General features: G+C 37.4%; 2 protein-coding genes across 4 annotated transcripts; both read right to left on the bottom strand.

Annotated features, from left to right (window-relative positions):
• Nucleotides 1-792: 792 nt before the first annotated feature.
• On the bottom strand, nt 793-18,015 carry LOC103995683 (ubinuclein-1). Its single transcript, XM_009416333.3, has 13 exons — nt 17,387-18,015; nt 16,665-16,748; nt 16,431-16,523; nt 15,045-15,121; nt 12,541-13,147; nt 10,169-10,265; nt 9,952-10,061; nt 8,004-8,090; nt 4,714-4,839; nt 4,399-4,536; nt 4,023-4,070; nt 3,488-3,589; nt 793-1,645 (listed from the first exon to the last, which is right to left on the bottom strand). Exons 1-13 carry the CDS (start codon nt 17,744-17,746, stop codon nt 1,151-1,153), a joined length of 2,424 nt encoding a protein of 807 aa, XP_009414608.2. The 5' UTR covers nt 17,747-18,015; the 3' UTR covers nt 793-1,150.
• Nucleotides 18,016-19,276: 1,261 nt separating this feature from the next.
• LOC103995682 (probable anion transporter 6) lies at nt 19,277-21,807 on the bottom strand. 3 transcript variants are annotated; one of them, XM_065081003.1, is made up of 3 exons: nt 21,603-21,807; nt 20,733-20,915; nt 19,277-20,649 (listed from the first exon to the last, which is right to left on the bottom strand). In XM_065081003.1, the coding sequence occupies exon 3, from the start codon at nt 20,516-20,518 to the stop codon at nt 19,418-19,420; it is 1,101 nt and encodes a 366-aa protein (XP_064937075.1). In that variant the 5' UTR covers nt 20,519-20,649; nt 20,733-20,915; nt 21,603-21,807; the 3' UTR covers nt 19,277-19,417. The 3 variants fall into 3 exon arrangements, with proteins under 3 accessions (XP_064937075.1, XP_009414607.2, XP_018685418.2); XM_009416332.3 differs by having other exon boundaries at nt 19,277-20,861; XM_018829873.2 differs by having other exon boundaries at nt 19,277-20,915.
• Between the last annotated feature and the right edge of the window lie 1,471 nt (nt 21,808-23,278).

Genomic DNA, 23,278 nt, shown 5'->3' on the forward strand with positions numbered 1-23,278 from the left:
TAATAAAAGAAAGAAAAGTTTTAAAAGATTAAAATCCATCTTGTATGCATAAATTCAAAATATGGTAGGCACATCTAACATGAAAAAAAAAAATATCATCACAAACTACTTGTAATTCCGATATTTGTTGATGCATTATCAAAACTAATAGAAATTTTTAAAAATAAAATAATATTCTTCTATAATTATTTTTATCATTCTATAAATATTATTGGCGATAGATAGTTCATCGAAACAAAAAGAGCTTAAGAGAGAGCTTGAGAAGGAGCATAAGGTTTAAACTTCAAAATGAGTGCTTAATCAGAAAAGAATAAGAGATTTTGAAGTATTTTCTTTCCTAAAATGCCAAAACTAACTAACTGTTATGTTCTTTTTTTCAAAATTTTTATTTTGTAATAAAAATAATTAAAATATCTATCTTCGAATATAACCATTTATATAACGAGAGGAGTAAACCATTCGCTGAGCCCATCAGTCCATACTAATGCAGATGGCATCAACATCTGTAGAGATCTACAGAAGCGACGTGCTTAGCTAAATATCAATGAAATATAATGCAGATTTTACATATCATTTTGATGATAATAGCCAAAACACACCATCTAAGTGCATACCAAACCCAATAGATCACGGAAATCAAAATTCTCCGCAAGATAAATAAATAAAAAACTTGTATTTGCAACAATTTTCAAGTAATCAAGAATTTTCTTAATTTCTCTTGCAAAACTCCAGTTCAAATCACATCAAAGGAAATCAACAAACAAGCTCTCTAACCACTTAGAGCACAGAAAAAGAGAAATGGCGCGACCGACCCTTTTTATGTTCAGATGTGTCAAGTTGCAGCATGTTACATAGGGAAAGCAGCAGCTATTGCTTTAAGGTGGGAAGAAGCATAACACATGTACAGGTTGCAGCTTGCGAAAGCAAATGCTTCTACAGATAATAACTTGTAATGAACTGTTAATGGAGGAAAAAAGAGGGACCACCAAATAGCGACAGTAGTTGCATCAAATGGTGGCCGAGCACAAAGGGTTTCGTTGGCGGAATGTTAAGAGGACTACTAATCAGATGTAAGGTCATACAATCAAGAAACAAAAGGTAACAACAACTAAAACCTGAACTAATTTATGTAATCCTATGTCGCAGCAAATCAGCTTGGCTGGTCAGAACCTGTAGGACCGGGTAATTCGAGACTTGGTTTCGGTTGGTAACTCATATTTGTGTCATCCATGATTCTGGGCGACTTCTGCTTCTCAGTGATATGCTGAGAAGGAACCTTCTGGGAATGAATGTGTGTGTCACTCAACTCTGATTCTGCCTTCCTCTTCAATTTTTTCTTTACATCAACAAAAGCTTTGCTTGCATCCTCCGGGTTCGTGCTCATGTTAGCAACTCTAACCTTGTCAGGATTTTTCAGTGTATGTTGACTAGAATCAGCAGGTTGAACAGAATCCATTGATCTTCCTGTTGAACCAGCAGGTTGATTGGAAATTAGCTTGTCCAACGGAGCAAGAAACCGAGCAGTGGCTTCAACGACTGGGACTGGCTTCTCCTGTCCAGCTCGTAGCTGAGCAGCTGGATTAGTCTCGTCTATTCTCTTTGTAGAAGCCAACTTTTTCCTCTTGATTCTCTCTTCATCATGAACCTGAGCAGCATGCGTGAAAATGTCATTTTCTATGCACAAGGAAAAGCCTCGGAACTGCAACTTTCACAGTTTACAAGAAAACAAAAGGGTAAACATTAGATAAGCATCAACTGAAATAGAGCTATAACAAATGCCCTGTATTTTGTCAGTCAATTGGTAACAAATTTGACACCTTTAGTGCTGAAAATTATTAGGTGTTAGACTAACATTGCTGATTAGAATAATATCCCAGGCTTAGAAGAAATCTATTTCAGTTAATAGATATCTCTTCTTGGCTTACTGCTACAAATGCAAATCCATTAGCGTCTGTGAAATCAAAAGCATCTGAAATTTACTTGAGAATTCACAAGGCATTATGAGGTCTTCCTACAGAGATAGCAAATATTTAATGGACTCACAAGTTTGTGTCCATAAATAATTTGATTAGCTATCTTCTTGAGTCAAAGAGCAGGATTTTTATTTCTTTATCTGACTTGAGAAATTTAAGTTGTGCCGCATCCCAGCTAAAAAATTTTTACAAACTCATTTAAACCATGACAAATGCATACTGCTCTCTAGCAAAGGGAAAGAATATGTTGTACATGCAACAGCCTCAGACAACCACAAGTACAACAGGATCAAAGTTCAGACCCATCACTCTCTAGTCTGTTTCAATCTGCCAGGCACAATGAGAAGCAATCTGTTACTATACTACCTGCTACTTAATGTCAAATTTTCAACTTCCACATTATTTATTGAGGCTTTGAAAGTAGATTAGGATATCTGAAATCAGTGATTTAAAAAGACGCTCGGGCGCTCGCCTAGGCGCTCGGGCGAGGCGAGGCAAGGCCCGAGCGCCCCGCTTCACTTCCAGGCAGCGCGCTTCAAAGAGGCGCCGCCTGGGCACTCACCCGAGCCCAGGCGCTTTGGGCAAGCGCCTGGGTTAAACCAGGCGACCGAACCAACGTTTTAGGTCTGGTTGGGTCTCCGGTGCTTTAGTTGGTTCAATTGAACCAACTAAAGCACCGATATTAGTTGTCGCTGCCCAACCCTAACCCTGCTCGTTGCCGCTGCCGCTTCCGTTGCTCACCGCTGTCGCTGCTCGCTACCGCTGCCGCTCCTGCTGCTCACTGTCGCTGCTGCCTCCTTACACTCCCGCTCCCGCTGCCGTTGTCGCTTCCTCTTTTCTCAGTCAGCACCCCCTTACACTCCTCTTCCTTCTTCTCCTTCTGTATACTATTAACAGTATACTAATAATAATATTTATATTTATTAAATTAATAATATATTTTTTTGAATTTTGAAACTTTTTGTTAATGTGACATTATGATTTTGTATCTTAGATTTTCTTAATTTAATAGCATATTTTTATTTAATATTTTAAATAATTATATTATATATTTTTATATTTTAGCGTCTCGCTTCACTCGGACGAGCGCCTAGCGCCTCAGGCGTTTTTGGACCTTAGCGCCTTTTGGCGCCTAGCGCTTTTTAAATCACTGTCTGAAATTAAATTATCAATCAAGTTTTAGTAAATATCACTAGCAAAATCAATGTTTATCATAGACCATCACAACTTCAGGTACAAAGAATATCTCAACTTCCACAACAATTTTAAACCGCAAGTATATGTTAATTGCTAATTATACAAGACAAAATTATTGGCATTTAAGATTTTACTGCAATGAGAGTTTGTACTACAGTAACAACGTGAACCATTAAAAATCAACAGAATGCAGAAATTAGATACTACTGATGCGCAAGTTGTTTTACACAAAGAACGTGCAAATTAATAAACCCATAATGTTAATCAAAGGAAAGAATTTAAAAAAAAGTCACAGAGATCAATCCAGATATCAAGACCTTATGCTGCCTGTAAAGTGATCTTTTCCTTTCCTTCGATCTGTAAATGGCATCTTTGATTCCAACATTATCCATGTAACCACTGGGCCACAATTCTGCTAGCTGGCAAGTAGGAATAAACATGTCAATAGAAAAGTAAGAATCAAGCTAATTAAACGTGAAACTAAGCAAAAAAAGGATATTATGATAACAAACTTTACTTTGAGAAAATGTTTTTTCCTTAGAAAAAAAAGAGTGATAGAGCAACTGTGTTTTCTCAAGAATAACCAACCAAAAGAAATATGCATATGAAAGAACATCAGTATTTTGGAAAAAAAAAGGGGGGGCAAAATAATAATCAATCAGCATTTAATGCTTCAAGGGATTATTTGCTGGTGAAGTCACAATTTTAATTAAACAAATAATCTAAGACAGAAGAAATGAATTATATTAAATGGTCAAAGTTTATATAAGCAGACTTCTATGAAAAGAGATCAACAAACAAATAGTATAATTATATATCAAATCAAGAGAATCCTTGAGAGATTAGCACTACCTCTACATAAAGCTTCCTGCTTTGAGGGCCTTTGTCTTCATCCATTCCCTGAAATAAAACATAGATAAAAACATTTAGAAAATAAGTCCATCCAGAACCTATGCAAAAACTGGACTATGAGGGCATTTAATTTTTTACAAGATTGAAAAACACTGATCGACAAACACTAGGATGATAACCTTGGATAAGCCAAAAACTTCTAACAAAGGCCTTTGAAGTCTATGAAAGGTCCAGCTTTACATATAATATAATAGCTCATCTCAAAGTACCCTCCTCAACCAAACTCCTTATTTCTTGTCTCCTATTTTGACATGAATCGGCATCCAAATTTCATCTCAAAATGAAAGGACTTTATGAAATTAGTTATGTTTGGTACCTCAACATACAAATCATAGAGATCACAGATCTTGTCTTCTAGTGCAGCATCCATACTGTATCTACCTTTTAGAGTTCTTCTTTCATCATTATTGATTTCCTGAAAATCATCAGCTGAACCATCTTGTTTCTCAGCCAACTGTCAAAGAAACGCATCATAATGAAGAACAGGAAGCAACTGAAACAAAATTTCATTGCAAACAAGTAAGACTGTGTTCATGTCAATTGTGAATTAATACTCGATTTCGATATCAGGAATTTAGCCTGTCCACTAGTCAACTAAATATAATACCAATAACATGACCTATAAGCATACCTTGGACTTCAACTGAGAGACACGTGCTCTGATCATCTCATTGACTTCCCTTTTTATTTGTTGAAATCTATCAGCTTTCTGTTGTTTTGCTGAAAGACCTAACTCAACCATCTCTCTCATATTTTTCTACAAAAAGAAAATGATCTATTAGACTGGAAAACATAAATACCGGACAACTTAGAAGTGAACCAAAATAGTGCATAAAACCAGAAAAAATCCATCAACAACATGGAAGAAAAGCACCATCTCTTATTCCATTAATGTAATGGCATACATCAAAACCATGAAAGAAAACTAGCTCATAAACTGTCATCAATGTAATCAGCTTTAAGAAACAAGAGAAACTAAATGAACCTCAATAAAGTATTATCAACAACAATTGGAATTGTATATACTAAATCTACAAGTAAGTTACCACACAATATTTAACCAAAGCTCCTTAGCACACCTTGTAACGAATGTATGTTTAGTCTTCTGAAGCCTTTAAGCTTGGATCAAATGGCTAGCTAACAAAACTCACAAATCAAAAATGGTATGCAAGCAAAGAGTTAATGTTCCTAACTTCCATTTTGGCCAAGATTTCATGAGCAATAATTGTACAAAAGTGCGCCTTCAGATCAAGTTTTTAACAGTTGCAGACTCCTTGCAGAACTCTCCCTCATTAGAGATGTATTAGTCTATGTTTTAAATATTTATAACACCAGTAGCAGTCTGGTATTAGATCAACTTCTTAAATGCTGTAAAGAAAGATATCACACTACCTTAAAGTCAGTTCTCCAAGCTCGGAAGCAGTACCAATATCTTCACTCACTATTCTTCCTAAACAGTTATCTCCACTTACTGTTCTTCCTAAACAGCTTACAATCTGATTTTTGGTGGAGTGAGAGTATGAAAAGAGAAAAAAAGAAAGAAAAGAAACCAGTGGGGCAAACTATGAATGATTAAAAGAAAATCAGATTCTTATTTAGTCAAGAAAAAAAAACAGAACTTATTTACCAGTGAGGCAATATGTTAAACAGAATTATTCTGCATAATACACAGCATATTATATATTTTCTCTTTTTTGGAAAGCATGTACAAGGAGAATAGTCTTTAGAAACTCCTCCAAGTAGTTTTGAATCCCTTAAATTCCAAGAGAAAACAGTGCTAGTCAACTGAGGAGTGATCAACTGAACCTTCAGACTCTTGCATATCAAAATATTTAAATATATTGGGGCAGAGCTGCAGAGGTCAACCAATCAACCGACCCATCCTGCAGATTGGTCAATCAGTAAGCTGTGAAACTCGATATACACAACCCCAGTCTAAACATAACTTCAGATTGCAGCAGCAATAGTCCCACATGTCTATAACCACAAGAACACTCCTGAGCCCCAAATGTGGTAAAAATGGTTAGAGAAGCTAACAACATTGCACTGAGTGATTGCCATCAAGAACTGACCTAACTTTCATTCTGTTCCCTCGTTTGAGCCATGCAGCTTCTAGATATGATGTTTAAACCTCCTCACCTAGCAGCGCAGCATGTGAGAATTGCATTTGTGCAGAAGAGATACCTGTCTCCAGTGAACTTATGGAAACACTGATCACAGCTTTTGGGCAGATACATCAAAGGTGTTGTTTTAGCTCTAGGTATTCTAGGATTCATCCTCCAACATTCACATTTGAAGACATCATACAAATTTTAGTCAATGTGAAATCCATGGGTTGAAAAACCGCCTGGACTCCAGCCCTTTTTGGGTGGTTCTCTCTCAACCTTGAGCCCCACCCCATAAGCCACCTGCCTCCCAAATTGCTACTTGTGCTGATCAATACTTCTCTTCCTCTTCCTAGTCCTCTCCTCTTCTCCTTTGTCTCCTCTGCCTCCTCTATGGTTCCTCCTCTCCCTCCTCAGTACCACAACACGATCAAAATATCATGTGTTAGTGTACTCCTATGGCCTGAACCTGTACTGGTCTGGCCAACAGCTAGTACAGATCCAGTATTTGAGACTTAAACCCTGGTGAAAACAGTTCCTTTGCTCTGCAATTCACATCCTTATTTTCTCCACTGTTCATGTGCATAAACCTTACAGTAGCGAGCATGGTTGATATTTTAAAATTTCATTTGAATTATTGTTTGAAATCAAATCCAAATCCATTATTGTTTAGTCAATTTTTTGAAAATTATTAGTCTATTATGAATCCTGTTGATTATTGTCATCGTTGGTGTGCTTGTATAGTTCGACCTACATTGGTGATCCTAACACTTCTCTGTCTGTATTTAATAAAACTGTGCAAGTTATTTGCGATCTCAACTCTCATGATGCTTGTGCAGTTGCCATAGTCTGTCATCCAGAACCTAAAACTGTTAACTAACCAGTGCAAGCATAATGCCATGGAATTGGCTTATAACTGTATATGAGGTGTTTGACTTGTATAATTTGTGTTTGATTCATGACATTCTTCACAATCATGGTGTTGGACTCAGCACCAAAGACAAATATTGATGTTTGCCTCTTTGACAAAGAATATGCCACCATAAATGTGAATGGTGTTTTAGCATAATTCAGATAATCAGATCGCAAAATCAAATTTTCTTTCAGAAATTTCCTAACTCGATCCAATTTCATCAAATTATGGGGTTTGAATCGTTTGATATAATTTCCTATACTTGCATGATAATATTATTTAGCTATATAATATAATTCATATTTAACATGCTCTCACTATACTATTTGACTTGGTTTGGCTTGTAATAGTGCAATTAGATGGCTGGTGAGTTCATGAACTACAGATACTACAGTTGTCCTAACACTTCAGGGAGGACTAATTTGTCGTATGATAACTTCAAGAAAGTGGAAATCATTGCTCAAGAATTTATCGCAACTGCAGTCATTTCTTGATTGTCATTTTGCCTATGGTTATCATAAAAGGTTTTGTGCTGATTAAACAAAAAGGCATACAGTTCTACAAAAAAAGCTGCTAAGCACCTCAACTTAAACCATGTGCAGCATACCAAATTAGCTAATCCATGTAACCAGGCATGAAATGATTGCAAAAAGTTAGAATCATGACTATGGAACAACCAAATAAAGTTCAGTCATACATTGAAAGAAGAATAGCAAACGTTTCAATGAAGATTAATTAAAATTAACAGCACAGATTGATGTATGGAGCATCGACAACCTCGTGCAGAACATGCAAGATGAAGCTTCATGACTAGCATAATCCAGGTAAAACAAATATAGGAAAATTTAGTTCATCATGATTAGCCAATGACGATATTTAGAGCTTCAGATTTTCTGAAATTACCTTCAGTGTCTTGCGCTGAACTAGGTGACCTAGAATGCCCATAAGTCGATCAATCAACTCATCTTCAGAAATTTTACCTTGGCTTGCCTGCAATAACAAAGAGAACCATTCACTTTTGTATTGTCAAAAATTTCAATAGAAAAGCAAAATAATTTGTCAAATCATAACTAGTAATCAAGGAATCTGTAGATCCTGGCCCAATTACATCTGTGGAGTAATTTTTGTCTGATATGATGTTAAGAAGCCAAGAGGATACTTTAGGGGATATACACACAGGAAGAGAATAAACCCAAATATGAGGGTCTGCCATGTGATCATGGATGTGCTCAAGAGTACCAGGTCTGACTCATAATTTATGTTTATGAAAATATAACTAGAAAGACGTATGCTATTTAGACATTCATACCTCACAGCCTCAAAAAAGTCATCAAAATTGCCCAAAATTGTTATGTATTTTGACTATTTGGTTCTTGCTCACGTCTCAGTATTTTCTCAAGAAAACCTAAAGTCCAAATATTTTACAACATCTAGGTAGTAAAGGACCATAACAAGAAAGCAGAAAATTCTAGAAAGTGAGAAAATAGAAGAATGATAAGTAGATTTGGTTACCTTGTAAAAAAAAAACCCAAGTGATCGATGCAATTTCAACTTACACCTGAGTTTTCTTCACTGTCTCCTAGGCTGATATCTAAGATCTTTCTGACACCGTTTTCACAGCCCCATGAATTTAGAAGATTCAGCAATAGCCGAAAACTTCCAATTTTAGTGATCTATGTTGGATTTGCAACAGTCTGGGCTGAATCCATGCAGATCTAGCCGACATCTTTACTGTCTACTATGCTGAGATCTAAGAGCTTTCTGACACCATTTTCACAGCCCCATGAACTTGGAAAATTCAGGAATAGCTGAAAGCTACTAATTTTAGTGATCTATGTTCGATTTGCAACGATCTGGGATGGATCCATGCAGATCTAGCCTACATCTACACATATCAAGGAGAGATTCACATGCATCTACGGTAGATATGCACAGATCCAGGTTAGATTTATTCGAATCTTAGGCAAGCCAAGGCCAGATCCATGTGACCTAGCCTAGATCCATATACATTTAGCCTATATCTACTAGGCCCAGTCCATGAGGATCATGTGGATCTAGGTCGAATTCACAAAATCTCAAATGGATTCAAAGAGAACTCGATCAGATATGAGCTTCTCCAACTTCAATTTAGTTAGATCTAAGATATATTTGCATAGATCAAGCCTGACATGAGGTGAAAAAAATTTAATATTAAGGTGAAAAATCTAAGTACAAAGATTTAATCAAGAGAAAGTAACAAAAAAAACTTATTTTAATTTCAGATTTACCAAGGTCTGAAGATAAATACCACTCCTTTCTTGACTTTGATCCTTAATTTGCTAAGATTTGAGGGAAATTCAGAGTTCCGGAAGTAAATTTGAGAGAGATTAAGCATATAATGGGAAAATAGGGTGAAAGTAAATAGTTCATCACGAAGGAAGAGATTTTTCAATTGGGTTAAAGTGGAAAACCAGAAGGTATGCAATAAATTTGAGAGAGACCGAGTGTAAAAGGGGAAAATGGGGTGAAAGTGGCTGGTGGGGGTGGGGGAAGGGGTTCCTGACTCAGGTTAGAATGAGAAAACAGGGAAGTAATTACCGACAATATATCAACAGGTACAATCAAAATAATAGGTATGGTATGAACCAAACAGAGGAAATTGCCGGATGATTTTCAAAAACAAAAGCACTTAGTAGAAAGTCCTGTTCTTCTAACAAGTAGGAATCACCACTCCTAATTCCCACCAAATGACTTAAGTGAACCCAGGACCGTTGAGCGTGAAGCCATCAAGTTCACAATCAAATAGTAGCAATGCTTGTCATCAGAGATAGCACTAAATGTGATAAATATAGATAAGGTTATTCAGCAATACCGATAATCTTGCAACTTTAGCAAGCTTCTGCTTTACTTCCTGCGGAAGTCTTCTCTTAATGCCTTGAAATGCAGGATCCACCTCATGAACATCAAGACTTGGTGGTCTACCTATAAAGGTAATTCCAAATTAATAATAATTAAAAGAATACTTATTGAGGTTACGCATAAGGGAATTCTTATTAACAAGTAAGCAATATGAATTCTCGAATGCATACATTCAGCCACTATCTTTTCAAGATCACGGATGGCCCGTTCAAGTGTGGTCCCTTTAGGCCTCATGGAGGAACTTTCTTTCACCCTTGTGGATGGTTGCTGCAGCAATGGATCAAAGATCAAATAGCAACCAAGATAAAATAATACAGCACATCAAAAAGAAACATTTCCATCCTCAGATAGTGAACAATAGGATGTATGTACAACTGAAGGGGCAACAGTAACAGTAGAAACAACTTGCTTCGAACCTTTTAACAAATTGCTTCATCAAAACTATACTGAAACAACAACAAATGATAACTATATAAGCAGTCATCTATAAGATCTAATTCACTTGTTCCATGGGGCAGCTAAACGGTTATTATGACCACCATGACTTACTACAATCACTAGTTCTGCAAAATAATTGATTTTTCAGGAACTCCAGTTTACCGTGATTGGGGATTTTCAGTGTCTATTTTAATGAAAAAAATGTCCCTGAAAATGCAAAACATAATGGTAAACCTTTGGTTGCAGCTACAAGCATACCAACATATAATATTTGCCAATCTTAAGATTCATCACCTCTCGAGAGAATCAAGAAAGAACAACCCACTAAGACATCAATAAGGTCCAGCATTCTTCCCTTATCTGATTGACTCACCAAATTTTAGCAGATATGTACAATTAAAACTTTTGCCCCACTAATACATTTATTCTGATAACAAAGTAGTCACTCAAGTTATACCGACTTAAAAGTTGATATGGATTAATTTTCAGAGTAAAACCTAAAAGAGCATGTAATACTAGAGTATGAGACTAACGCTAGGACCTCACTTGTTTCGTAAAGAAAGGGATTGCCATTTAAAGATATACAGCAAATTTTTAAAGCAGTTCTCTTTGTGCTCGTAATCTTGCTTCATAGTAATGCAGGAATTGAAATGTACCACTTACTTTAAGAACAAAAATCATTAGGTTCAAGAGTTACTCCCTCTTTGATAAAAAGAATAATATTAAAAATTAAAAGAGAATCATCTCTTTATATAAAAGTCATAATAATTCAATAAAGTTCTAGATGGGCAACCATTAATTAAAGGCTTAAGTGCATATACCAATTGTTTCAGCATAGTTGATCATCCTTATAAATTTTCAACAAAAAAGGGGAACAAAATTTTTCATTTTAAACCGTCTATTTTCATGTACATTTTGAGCTTCACACTACTAGCCGTTACATTTTGCCACCAGGATTTCCCACTCTACTTAAAATTCTAACATTTGCCATTAATTCCATGACTAAGAAATACATATCTCTAATTTAGTAAACCGACATAAATAGCATTGAGTTTACTTCAAGTTGGCCATGGATTTAGTAACCTGCTCTAATCACACCAAAAATAAAATTATATAACAACTTGATTTAAGTAGCAGTTACATAAACAAAACATCCTGTATTTATAACACATTTAGCTGAATAAACAAGAAAATGCCTCACCCATCAGAATAATGATCACTGTGTCATATGTTAAATAAAATGCAGGTAAGGAGACATGAATGTATAGGAAGAGAGGCAAATGGTTGAGAAAGAAGAAGAGGTTTTGAGGCTTTAGTGGAAGAGAGGAGGAATACAGAGGGAGTGGACAATCGTACAATTGAAAGCTAGGAATATCCTTATCCTTTCTATTTTAATCGAATCTTGCTAATGATCAAATTAGATAAATTCCTTGAACCCTTTTTATTATCAGCAATATAGCAAAGGGAGAATATGTAGTAAGCTTAAGATAACAACAAGGCAGGATGTTCTTGTCAATTATTACATGAGCTTGTATCATATCAGCACAACAATGAAAGGTTTGAATGAGATTTTATCAAGAGCGATGACCTCCTTGTGAAAATGATGACCAAAAGGAAGAGAGAATTCATTGAAGACAACATATAAAATGTTGCACAATCACCAAGAAACTATGTTACACTCTACATATCTCAAATTTTCCAGATAACTTTTTTCCATTTCTCCTTCAGCAATTAATGTTAGTATTTTGACCAACACAAATAGTAAAAGATTACTAGTTGGTTTCAGGAACTTCTCTTTCTGGAATGATCAAGTTAAGTCTTTCTTTCAAAATTTAAATTTACCTATCTGCACATCAGCAACTAACAGGATTATAAACTTGAGATAATGTACATATGTCACATTCACATATGAATTTCTTTTAAAGACAGCAAACAAGTTTAACTAGAAATTCAAGAAGTCAGATCGATACTATCTAGAGTTCCTGACACTAATAAAAAAGAAAAAGAAAACACTAAAAACTAAGTTAAAGCAAGTTGAAGAGAAGTGAATTCCTTAAAAATGCAATGGATATACAGAAAGATTTTTGAAAAGAGATGTACTCACCACTGCATGCATAGGATACACACTCATAGAAGAGTTCATAGCAGGAAAATTGCTGGAGCCATATTTCTCCTTACGCCGAATTTTAGCTGACACTTCTCCAGTTTCACTTTTTAGCAATTTTTTTGGCTGAAATTCTACTTGAACTTTACTGCGAGATGCTTGGTACAAGGGGTCAAATGAATGACTTACACTTGCCCTATGAGTAGTGTCTTCAGATGCAAGGACCCCAGATTTATGCTTATCGAAATCCTTTAGTTCCAAAGGTAGTGGTAAAACATCCTTATTTGGCACTCTCATGGTTGATTGTTCCTCTGATTTAATAGTGAAATCAGCAGATTTCCTTTTGTAGACCGTTGTAGTGGTTTTTGATTTATACTTTAAACTCCTGCCTTCCTCACTGTAATGTTCACCATATGGAGCATAAACTTTAGCAGGACTTGGTTTCCTTCCCATCACTGGTGCATTCCTAGCAGCATCTTTAATGCGCATACTGCCAACTTTAGCAGGGCCACCAGGAACAAGAACATGACTACCATCACCGTGCAGTTTTGTGGAGTCCCTTCTTCTTCTTCTTTTAGGTGCCTCTTTAGGTGATGAGCTAGGCTCACTAAAACCAGAAAAAAAAAAACACATGAATTGGATGTTGATCATCCACAAACAAAAATAAGTTTTTACATATATTAGATGATACTATCAAAGGGGATATAGTGAATGGTCGCACTTACTAAAATCTTGTTTGAAAGAAAAATTTCAGATAGGTCAGACCATAAGTTGGCTTGAACTTCAATTTTCAGGCAATATAGAAAAATAAAGCAAATAAGCTAATGATGGCTGATGATAAAACAAACCAGATAAACAAGAATATTTTGGCAACGACAGCTGTCATCTTAAATATGTGGAGGACCTTCTGCTGTCCAATTAACTAACTTTGTGAGAGATGCTTGCTAACAAGTTCATAAATGCAAATGTAATTAATCCTTCAACCAGCACAATCATCAAATTATATTACCGACAAAATTTAATGCAAAGAGGAGGCAAAGAAATTATAGAAGAACCACCAGTTCTTGATGTTTGCATATTAGTTTAAGTTTAAAGTCTGGGAAAAAATAAAATATAATAAACAAATGCAACAACCGATCTTCTAAAATGTGGCCTCAATATGTGGGCCATCAAGGGCATAGCACAGAAGCAATATGGGTGTGTACATGGACAGGAGGTACACATGCAATAGATATTAAAATATTCAAAATGTACATGATTGATTATAAGCAAGTACTTATGAAGAGATATCATTGATACGTTACGGCAACATGCTAAGGCAGGTGTGATTAAAATATTAAGTACATGCTATTTATTTTATCCAAATAATTTAATAGTATAAGAATATCAAGGAGGAAACATAAACCACATGTAACAACCACATATTCTTTATGCAAACCGCATACACTATGGCAAAGTTATATACAATTGTAAATATAATTTTATAACCCAATATTTATGCCACCATGGATCATATATGCAGTCAGACTACAAACATAGGCCCTATGCAATGTAATAATGTAACTGCATACTGCATTTTAGGAAATTGGCAACCACCATCACAGGATCACTCCTCATATGCAAAACTATTGCATCCTACCTATATTCACGCCCTGAAATTAGTAGCAAATTAGTGGCCTAGTGATCAGCGTTCTCGCCAACGTAGGGTTTGGACTTTGGAGAGGGTCAACATATGCAGCCCTGCAATTACAGGCAAAGAGACTCTTTTTGTGACTATAACTCTGCTCATTCAAATCATAAATGAGCAAACTTACCATAAGGCCAAGGTCTGCCCTCTATTCATCTCCATAATCACTCCATAACAATCATTTTTAATTAGCCTAAGTTAATGTTAATCGAAAATTCAATTAATCACTGAAAAACATGACAATTTTTGGAGATGTTTAGTTGGGAAATTAAACTTCAAAGCTAAGATTTTGAAACAAGTGAAAACTGTTCCATTTCCCCTCATCAAAATCTCAGTGTTACTTGGAATTATATAATACCCCTAATATATGGACAAAATCTTAATGACAACAACAAAACATGAAAGGACTATAATTATTTTTAAAAAAAAAGCAGTCAGAACGCAAGTGCCAATACTTTATGGCATGGTACACTTCGACCATGCCAATCAGCACTGAGATACTGGCTATATAACAGATACAAGAAAAATGATTATGCAGTTATAAGGTCTAAAACCAACTATAAATTGCTCTTCCAAGAAAACATAAATAGACAGACACTAGAAAATCTACCAACTGTAAAAGATTAATGTGAATATATACAAAAAAAGCATTGAATATATCAGTTAGACAAAACAACGAGTTAAGAGATCATAGCTCCAACACAACCAATATCTTTCAAATCAGCAAAATAATAGCCCCAGAAAAGGATAAATAGCTCAGAGAAATGCTCTAACTTTATTGACAATCGTAAAAGTAAACCATGTGGGAGAAACTTACATTTGCTCTAACTTTCCTTTATTGACAAAATATCCATTATGCTTGGTTGACATTTTGTCCACTTGAAAATATTCATCCTGTAATAGAAGCAATTCTTAGAAAATTGAATGTTAAACCAGTACAATTGGCAAGAAATGAAAGCCATGAGACCCAACTAAACAATAAATTGCATGTTCACACAAATCATCACAGATGCATAATATAGGATAGTTGCAACAGATTAAGATGTGTCAATCCATCAGGTTGCTCCGAAGTAAGAAACAGCTAGGAGGGACATCCACTCTCTGCTTAATGCATTATAGTGAAACCAAACTTATTAGTGATTTAAAAAAAACCTGAAAGTCATATTGTAGAACATTAGAATTCTTAAATGCCAAATATTTCAAGAAAATTATTGGTGTTGCAGTGTTATCCCAGGCAATTAAATCCTTTAGGAAACAAAATGCATAATGTTAGGTCTTATGATCTTACCAAACTACTTCTTGTTAAACAGTTTGTTTACTGGTCAACCTGATTTAAAATGTTGAGAAAATCTGAGATTTACCGATTAACTCAATTTCAAAACCGATATCAGCTAATATTGGATCACCAAAAATGAGATAATTTCTTATCATCATCAAGCTAATAAAAGCTTCAGATTTATTTAGTTGTTATTATTACAGTAGTACATATATTTTTCTTAAGTTGGAATATAAACATATATAGTATTTACTATTAAGACATAAATCCACCGAAAGAAAACTACAAGACTAGAGCCTAAACTACCAAAACTGGAACCTGAAGGATGAGGCCACAGGTGGAAGTGACAATGTGACAGGTGTTTCCACTTCTCACCCAGTAACACATGGAACTGGTCTCAAAACTTGCTCAGTTCTTCAAGAAGAAGATTCAAAAAAAAAAATCAGATATCTCATGATATTTGCAATTGCAAGTTATTCAAGAGAAAGCATCAGAAAAACAATCACTTTTCTATGCCCAGAACTGAGGTGCTTCTTGCTAGAAATATTCAGCATAGGGAGAAACATGACCAAGAAGTTGACTTTTCAGCTAATCTAGGATACAGATAGCATAGCCTCAAAAAGAAACATGTCCAGGTGATGTAGGGCTTGTCTATCCTTGTTGCTCCCACTATCCAGATTCTATAGCATTTAAGTTCAAAACCCCAAAAAAGAAAAGATCCAGACCCTCATAACTTAACTTCTTTTGTTCCAAGCAAGTAGCTAGTGATTCTATTAGAAAATACCAAATAAAGGAGTTCCTTAATGTGCAGTTTAGCAACGATGCAAATACAATTATACAAGTCACTGGATCTAATAACAAAATAGTTTATAAAATCTAACCATTATCTATGCCAATGATATTTATGAAAAGGTAAACAACACCAACCAACTCAGCATCATCTATAAAAGAATCCTCGGTGTCATATTGATCGTCATCTGGAATATCATCAAGTTCTTCTTCATCACTGCTTTGTTTGCCCTGGATCAAAAAACTTGCATGATCAGCAAAGACACCAGACCACAAACAGAAAGATTTATAAGTGAAAGAGCAACAATTCAGAACTCATAATCTTCACGAACCATTTGACCAAAAAATTTGAACGTAAGAAGCCTTTCATACCATGTATAGGCGTTCAATCTTCTCAATAACTGCACTAAAACGATTTGGAGGTGGAACTGCATCTTTTAATTCATTTTCTGCAGGCTGAACTCCAACAATAAGACAAATTATAAAGAATTCTCAACAATGATATAGAATACACATAATATTATACAAGGATCACAAATCTCCCTCATATTTGGCACATTGTTGTGCTTATGTACATGCATATAGACGAAAAAAGAAATGTACTAGATATACATAAAGCTCAAGCACGAAACATGGATTTCTCATAGTTGCACATGAGTACTTCAGTAAAAAAAACCATAACTCTTCTATAACAATCCAAATCTCCAATATTCATGGATACAATATTTATAGTATCCGCAAAAAAACCTTAAAAAAATAGCTTATGGCTATGGCTGGAGCCGAAACCTTGGAGATGCAAACAGTGTAATATGGTATTCACTAGCAATTGATCATCTACAAGGCTGAAGAACAAGAAAATGTCTATGTTATTTAAAAGAATGGCCAATGTTGAACCAATTGGAGGAAATTGCATATGCCATGGATGTCAGGTAGCACATTGCAAACACCATAACTAAATCAACAAAAGTCAACCATCCAAACGGCAGCAGAGAAAGCACCTTACAAACGGGACAAACCCTGAAATTTGCAAGAACGATCAAACAAGAAGAAGGGGGAAAAGAAAAACTAAATTGGTGGAGGTGGGGAAACCCTACCGGACCACCTGTTCCGACTTGGACAGCAAGAGGCCGCTCGGCCACGGATGCAATTGGAAGGGATCCGCCCCCTTTATTGGACTCCTTAAGCAGCCGCTTCCAAGAGACGATGGTGGTCTCCCCGGGCTTGAGCTCCACCGAGAACCGAACCCTCTGGCCCCCGTCTGCGGGCGGCAGCGGCTCCTCCTTCGGCGCAGCGGCGGCGGCGGCGACATCGGAAGAAGATGAGGAATGGGGCGGCGCCGGAGGGGGCGGGGCCAGCGCGGGAAGCGGAGGCGGCGGTGCCGGGGCAGCAACGGCCGCGGCGGAGGAGGAGGAGGAGGAGGAAGCCCTAACCGCGGCTCCTTTCTGGTCTTCCATGGTGAGCGCGGAGGAGAATTCCTAAGGCATACGCGATGCAGAGGATCGATTAGGGTTCCGGAGATGGGGGGAAGGGATCGGATCGATCCCCTTCGCTCGCGCAAAGCAGGATGGGACGGAGCGGGACAGGGGGCGCCGCGCGGGATTGTCCGGTGCGAAGAATGGTCTTAATCGGACATAAATGTGGCGCTGTTGCAGTGACTCCAATCCAATCCTTCTCCTTTTTCCGCCTTGCCTTGGACTGGGTTTGGATCCCCTCCTCTGGCAACAAGCGATGCGTGCAGAAAGCGCTTTAATACTCGTGTCTACCGACCGTTTAAATCAGACTCTCGAGTACTCGTTTGGGTATCCAAAAAAATATTATATCATACAAAAATATATTTAACTTTTATTTAATTTAATATTACTCACTAATTAATTATGTAGTACGATAAAATAAAAAAAAAAAGAAATATATTTAAATCAAATATGAGTTTGTCTTTTAATATTTACGTAATTAATGGGATCGGGAAGCAAGGAAGACATGTATTTATTGGCACTCACTCCTATTCGAGAAACCTAACAACATACTTAAGAGTACGTATGTACATAACAAGCTCCGGGAAACCAATATATTTGCATACATGAATTATTTAAACATGTAAATACGTGTATATTAATCGTGCTTATGTTTTTATGTAACTTATGCAATTTTAATTACTCAAGCAATATAGAAGCTTTTTGTTTATGGTTGATCTATTTTGGTAAAAGTGGTTGGCAAATAATTGTGAGCTCTGAATATAGAAATTAAAGAAAATCAATGTTATTTTCTTGATTGATAGAAATCCAAAGATTTTTATTTCTCGGTGATGAAACACATCAATGGATATCCATTTTAATTATTATTTATTGTCTTTTATCAATTTAGATTGTATAAAATTATTCAAAATCAATGAAGATTTATTTTTTTTTCCCTGAAAGCAAAATCCATTTTCCGTTCATTCCAATTCAATTTTAATTGACCTATACAAACTCCAATTCATTTAAATTCAATTATAACAAAAATCAATATCAATTCTATTGTATGAGAAGATGATCGCAGAGGGAGTACAGAAGATTTTCCATGAGTGCTCTGAATTCCTCATGTTTCCCCTCTTCTTACATTGAAAGCATTCGAGTGTAAGAATTTGCAATAAAGAGAATAAAAAGAAGAAGAAAATGAAAGTAGAGATTACACATGATTCTGTGTCATTTAGTGACACTCTGTATCTCCTGTATGTTCTGAATTCGACACCCTAAAGCAGATACCACTAATGTAGTGCATGCAGACTGTACCATCTAATTTGAATTGCCCAAAAGCAGCATGGAGCAGATATTATAGCCTCTTACTATAGTCCACCAATATCTACATTTGTGTCGCACAAACACATGTGGATGCCACATCATTGCCAACAAACCAAGAAATTATGACATGCAATTTACTATATACACATAGCATTTCTATAACATCCATAGTAAATCTTAAATTTTGATCCTAAGAATATCAGGACAAAACTGTGTAATTCAATCATTCTTCTTCTGTATATTATATTTTATCTATGACCTCAAAAGTCATCATAAGTTAGAAGGAATTGCTGTTAAAATGAATACTTGTGCAAGTAACATAAATGTTGCCACTGAGAAACCTTATTACTAAAAAATTCTTTCTCCTGTCGAGAATATTAAAAATATGAAGGAACTGACGATGCAAAAGCATCCTGGAAGGAAGAAAACTGGTTTCCAACTTTCAGAACTTGAAAGATCAACATTAGCATTCTTTGCAGCATCCAGGATCCTTCCTGTAACGCCAACACCAACCACGCCAGCCAAAGTTCCTGCAGTGTTAGAGATTCCCATGACGATACCTGCGTACTTCGGAGCTACATCCATGTGATTCACTGCAAACCCAGCCCTTCCTAGTGCCAGCGAACCAAGAGCGATTGAAGAACAAAATACTGCCCCTGTGGAGCTTCTGAACGACGGAAGGACCATCAAGGCAACAGAAGCAACCAAAAATCCAAGTGTGTTCAGAAACTTGCGGGTCTTAGTCACAGATAAGATCCTTCTAGTGATCAGATAGTCTGCCGCAGTTCCACCTATGTTGGAAAATATAAACATATTAAGGTAAGGCAGCATCTTGGAAGATCCCATTTCCTGAAGACTTTGCTTAAGGCCAAGCTCAAAGTATGTCGGTAACCAATTCATCAGCACATATAACGCATAGTGGAATGTGAAGCTATTCACAACTATTGCCCATATAGGTAAACTGAATGTAATTGATTTCCATGGAATTTTAGCAACATGGACAGAACCATTTTGCATAATGGTCTTCTGCAAGCCCACCTTGTTGTCTTCAGACTTTGTAATTGGCAATGAGACATGCCCAAAACCAGCAGATGTAGCTTTAGAATGATCTGAACGGGGTGCATCACTAGCAAATTTGAACCAAAGAAAGGTCCAAATGGCACCCAATGCAGCTTCAGCCAAAAATACTGACTGGGGACCCTTGTATTTTACCAGACTTGGAAGAAGCAGCATACCACTTGCTGCACCAAGATACATCCCTGAAGTTGTTAGTGATACAGAACGGGAACGCTCGAAAGGTGGGACCCATTGCGCCAGAACTGTGTGAATAGAAGGGAAAATAAAACCTTGTGCCACCCCAACAAGAAGGCGAGCTACGACTAGTACAGTGACAAGATTAGGGTCTAGTGGAACCACAGCACATATCAGAGACCACAATACAAAGGACATGAGCAGAACACGCCTTCCGCCTATATGCTGTGCTACCCAACCACCAGGTATTTGTGACAGGGCATACCCATAATAGAATACCGAAAGGATCAAGCCCTTGATTGATTGATCCACGCCGGCGGCATTTGCAGCTGAAGTATAAGCAATGGAGAAGCCTATTCTCTCGATATAGCAAACATTTGTACATATGAAGGTCAGAAGGACAATAATGTACCTTTTCGGAAACAACATTCTTGCCATATCAGTTCAATATCCAATTAAATCATGCGGTATGCGTTCTGATGTTTTGTGTCCTTTGACTCGCCATGATGCTCCCTTTGCTTCTTCTCAAGACTGATGAGTTCTGAAGAAATCAAATATGCGTTTCTTGATCCATTAGATAAAAAAATTGTATCATCTGAACAATAAGAATTGCGCTATATATCAAAAACTTCTGCAATTTGAAGCTCGAATTTGGCACATCTCTGAACTTGTTTAAATTTAATAATAAAGAAACATAAAAAATGATGCAAGAAAAAACTTAAGATTCATGCAACATCAAGTTTGAGTCATGGAAGGTCAACTAATTTTCACTTCCTTTGTCATTTTCTCTCAAATGTGATTAGTTGTGTTTATTTTAAGTTCAAATTAAAGATCGAACAGATACATATGAAGATTATCTTGTGATAGATTTATGAGTAAACAAAGGAAGAAAAAGATATCATTTTATCAGGAACTTCATGTACCTAGAATTGACTTACTGTTACCAGATATATGATGGAAACCCTTGTTGAGAAAAAGCATGCTCTGTTCTTGATTTGAAATGGAATTTTGGTTTCTATCTTGTGTCAAGCAGTGTAGTCAAAAGGCCCTAGGCGCTAAACCTTGAGATGAACGGGGGGAAGAGGGAGAAGGAACGAGAAGGGATGGCATCGGAGAAGGAGGAAAGCTGCGACGAAAGGGGGAAGAGTGATAGGAAGAGCAAGGAGGGATCGGGGAAGGGAGGCTTCTACGAGGCGCGGAGACGGGGGTGTGATGAACGGGGGAGGAGGGAGGAGAAGGGAGTGTGCGACGGCGAATGGAGGAGAGAGAGAGAGAGAGATACCGGGAGGGGAAGATGACGCCGCCGCCAATGCTACGCCATTCGCCGATGGAGAGGAAGACAGCCGCCGTTCGCGAAGGAAACGCCGCAGTCGCTGGGGAGAAAGGTTTCACCGCCGCTGCGTTTAGGGCACGGGCGCGCACGCCGGGGGGGTAGGCGGGAGCGGGCGTGGGGGGTTGGTGTTCGGTTTCGGTGTGATCGTTCCCATCTGGGCTCCACTTAGTCTCGGCTCGGCCTAGTCAGGGGCGGGCCAGCCCATTTATCGAATGAGCGTCCGATGACGTCACTATCCTTGTCCTCTTGTCATTTATTTCTTTCTCTTTATGACGTATGACAACATTCCCTGTTTTATGCTCATTGGCACCTTGAAGCAGTCACTAAGAATCCCATCTTAACCATGGTTTTGCTGGCTGCAGCAACTCCATGTTCTGCCTACTGCACAACCCTACCTATCTATCGGACGAATGCTATAAAGATCATAGTCACTATTTACTTGCAGTGACTGACTGTTGACCTTTGTGGCCTCTTGTCAGCATTGGCATTGAGATCTAGAACCTAAAAGTCAGCAGCAAAAAGCAACTTCTTCGTCCTCCATCAGTAGTTGCCTTCGTCAGTCTCCAGACCGCAACCCTCGGAGCACTTCAACCATTCAATGGTTGCCTCGAGATTCAAGCCAGCTTGCTTTTCCTGTGTTTTCACCATCACCCAGATCCAACTCTACATGATCCTCGACGACCGGAGGTCGTACCGCCATGGCGTATCATCATATGGCTGAGAACAAGGGCCATCTTATCCTGCTAACCTGACCTTCGACATGCAGGAGGAGGAACCATTGCTGTCATGACAGGGGTTGACTCTTTTAACAGATAGAACGCAAATGCTAGGAGGCCCTGTTCAGAATCCATGAGGTCGTCTGCCATGTATATCGAGACCTGAAGGAGTCAACTATGGAACGCATCCAGATTCCCTGGGCGGCACAGCAGCAGTAGCGGCTCACTCTTGGCCACTAGCAGACCATCAGTGAGGGACAAAAAGGTGTTCAAACACTAAAGATTGCCTCCCCACCTTCAATGGCTTCTTGGAGTTGTCATCTTCGTTTTCCTTGATCCTTGGGAGCTCGAAAGAGGCCAGAGTGGACGCCTGCAAGTGCACTGGAATGATTTGACCTTAAAATCGTAATAAAAGCTAGACTTTAGAATTGATGCCTTGGCATGGTCTCAGAGCTTTTAGGTTTTAATTATACTACCACTTATCACATGCTTTTCTCTTGCCATATTAATCTTCAGCCTTAAGGCAAGTGACCTAAGAAAAAGACCCCCGAGATATAGCATGGTCTACCAACTGCGCATTAACACACTCACACATCACATTAAAACACTCTTTTAAGTATGACCAACAATGGACGCTATTGAGCCTTTTGACTACAGTCCAGTTGCATACAAAACCATAAACAACCTTAGACCACAAACCTCAGGAAATATATGACTCAGTTTTAAAGCTGTAATGAATACGTACCCACCCAAATCTGCAAGTGCTTAAAGGCTTCATAATGCAACTTGATAGCTTTCTTCGAGATGGAATAAACCTTCAAAAATCCTCAGTCTCACAGAGTGGAATAAGGCAAATCATTATATTCCTAGCAGTAGTAAACAATGCTAATTGAGTTGTTCAAATCAACC

The sequence above is a fragment of the Musa acuminata genome, chromosome BXJ1-8 (assembly GCF_036884655.1).
Source record: "Musa acuminata AAA Group cultivar baxijiao chromosome BXJ1-8, Cavendish_Baxijiao_AAA, whole genome shotgun sequence".
Classification (NCBI taxonomy): Eukaryota; Viridiplantae; Streptophyta; class Magnoliopsida; order Zingiberales; family Musaceae; genus Musa; species Musa acuminata.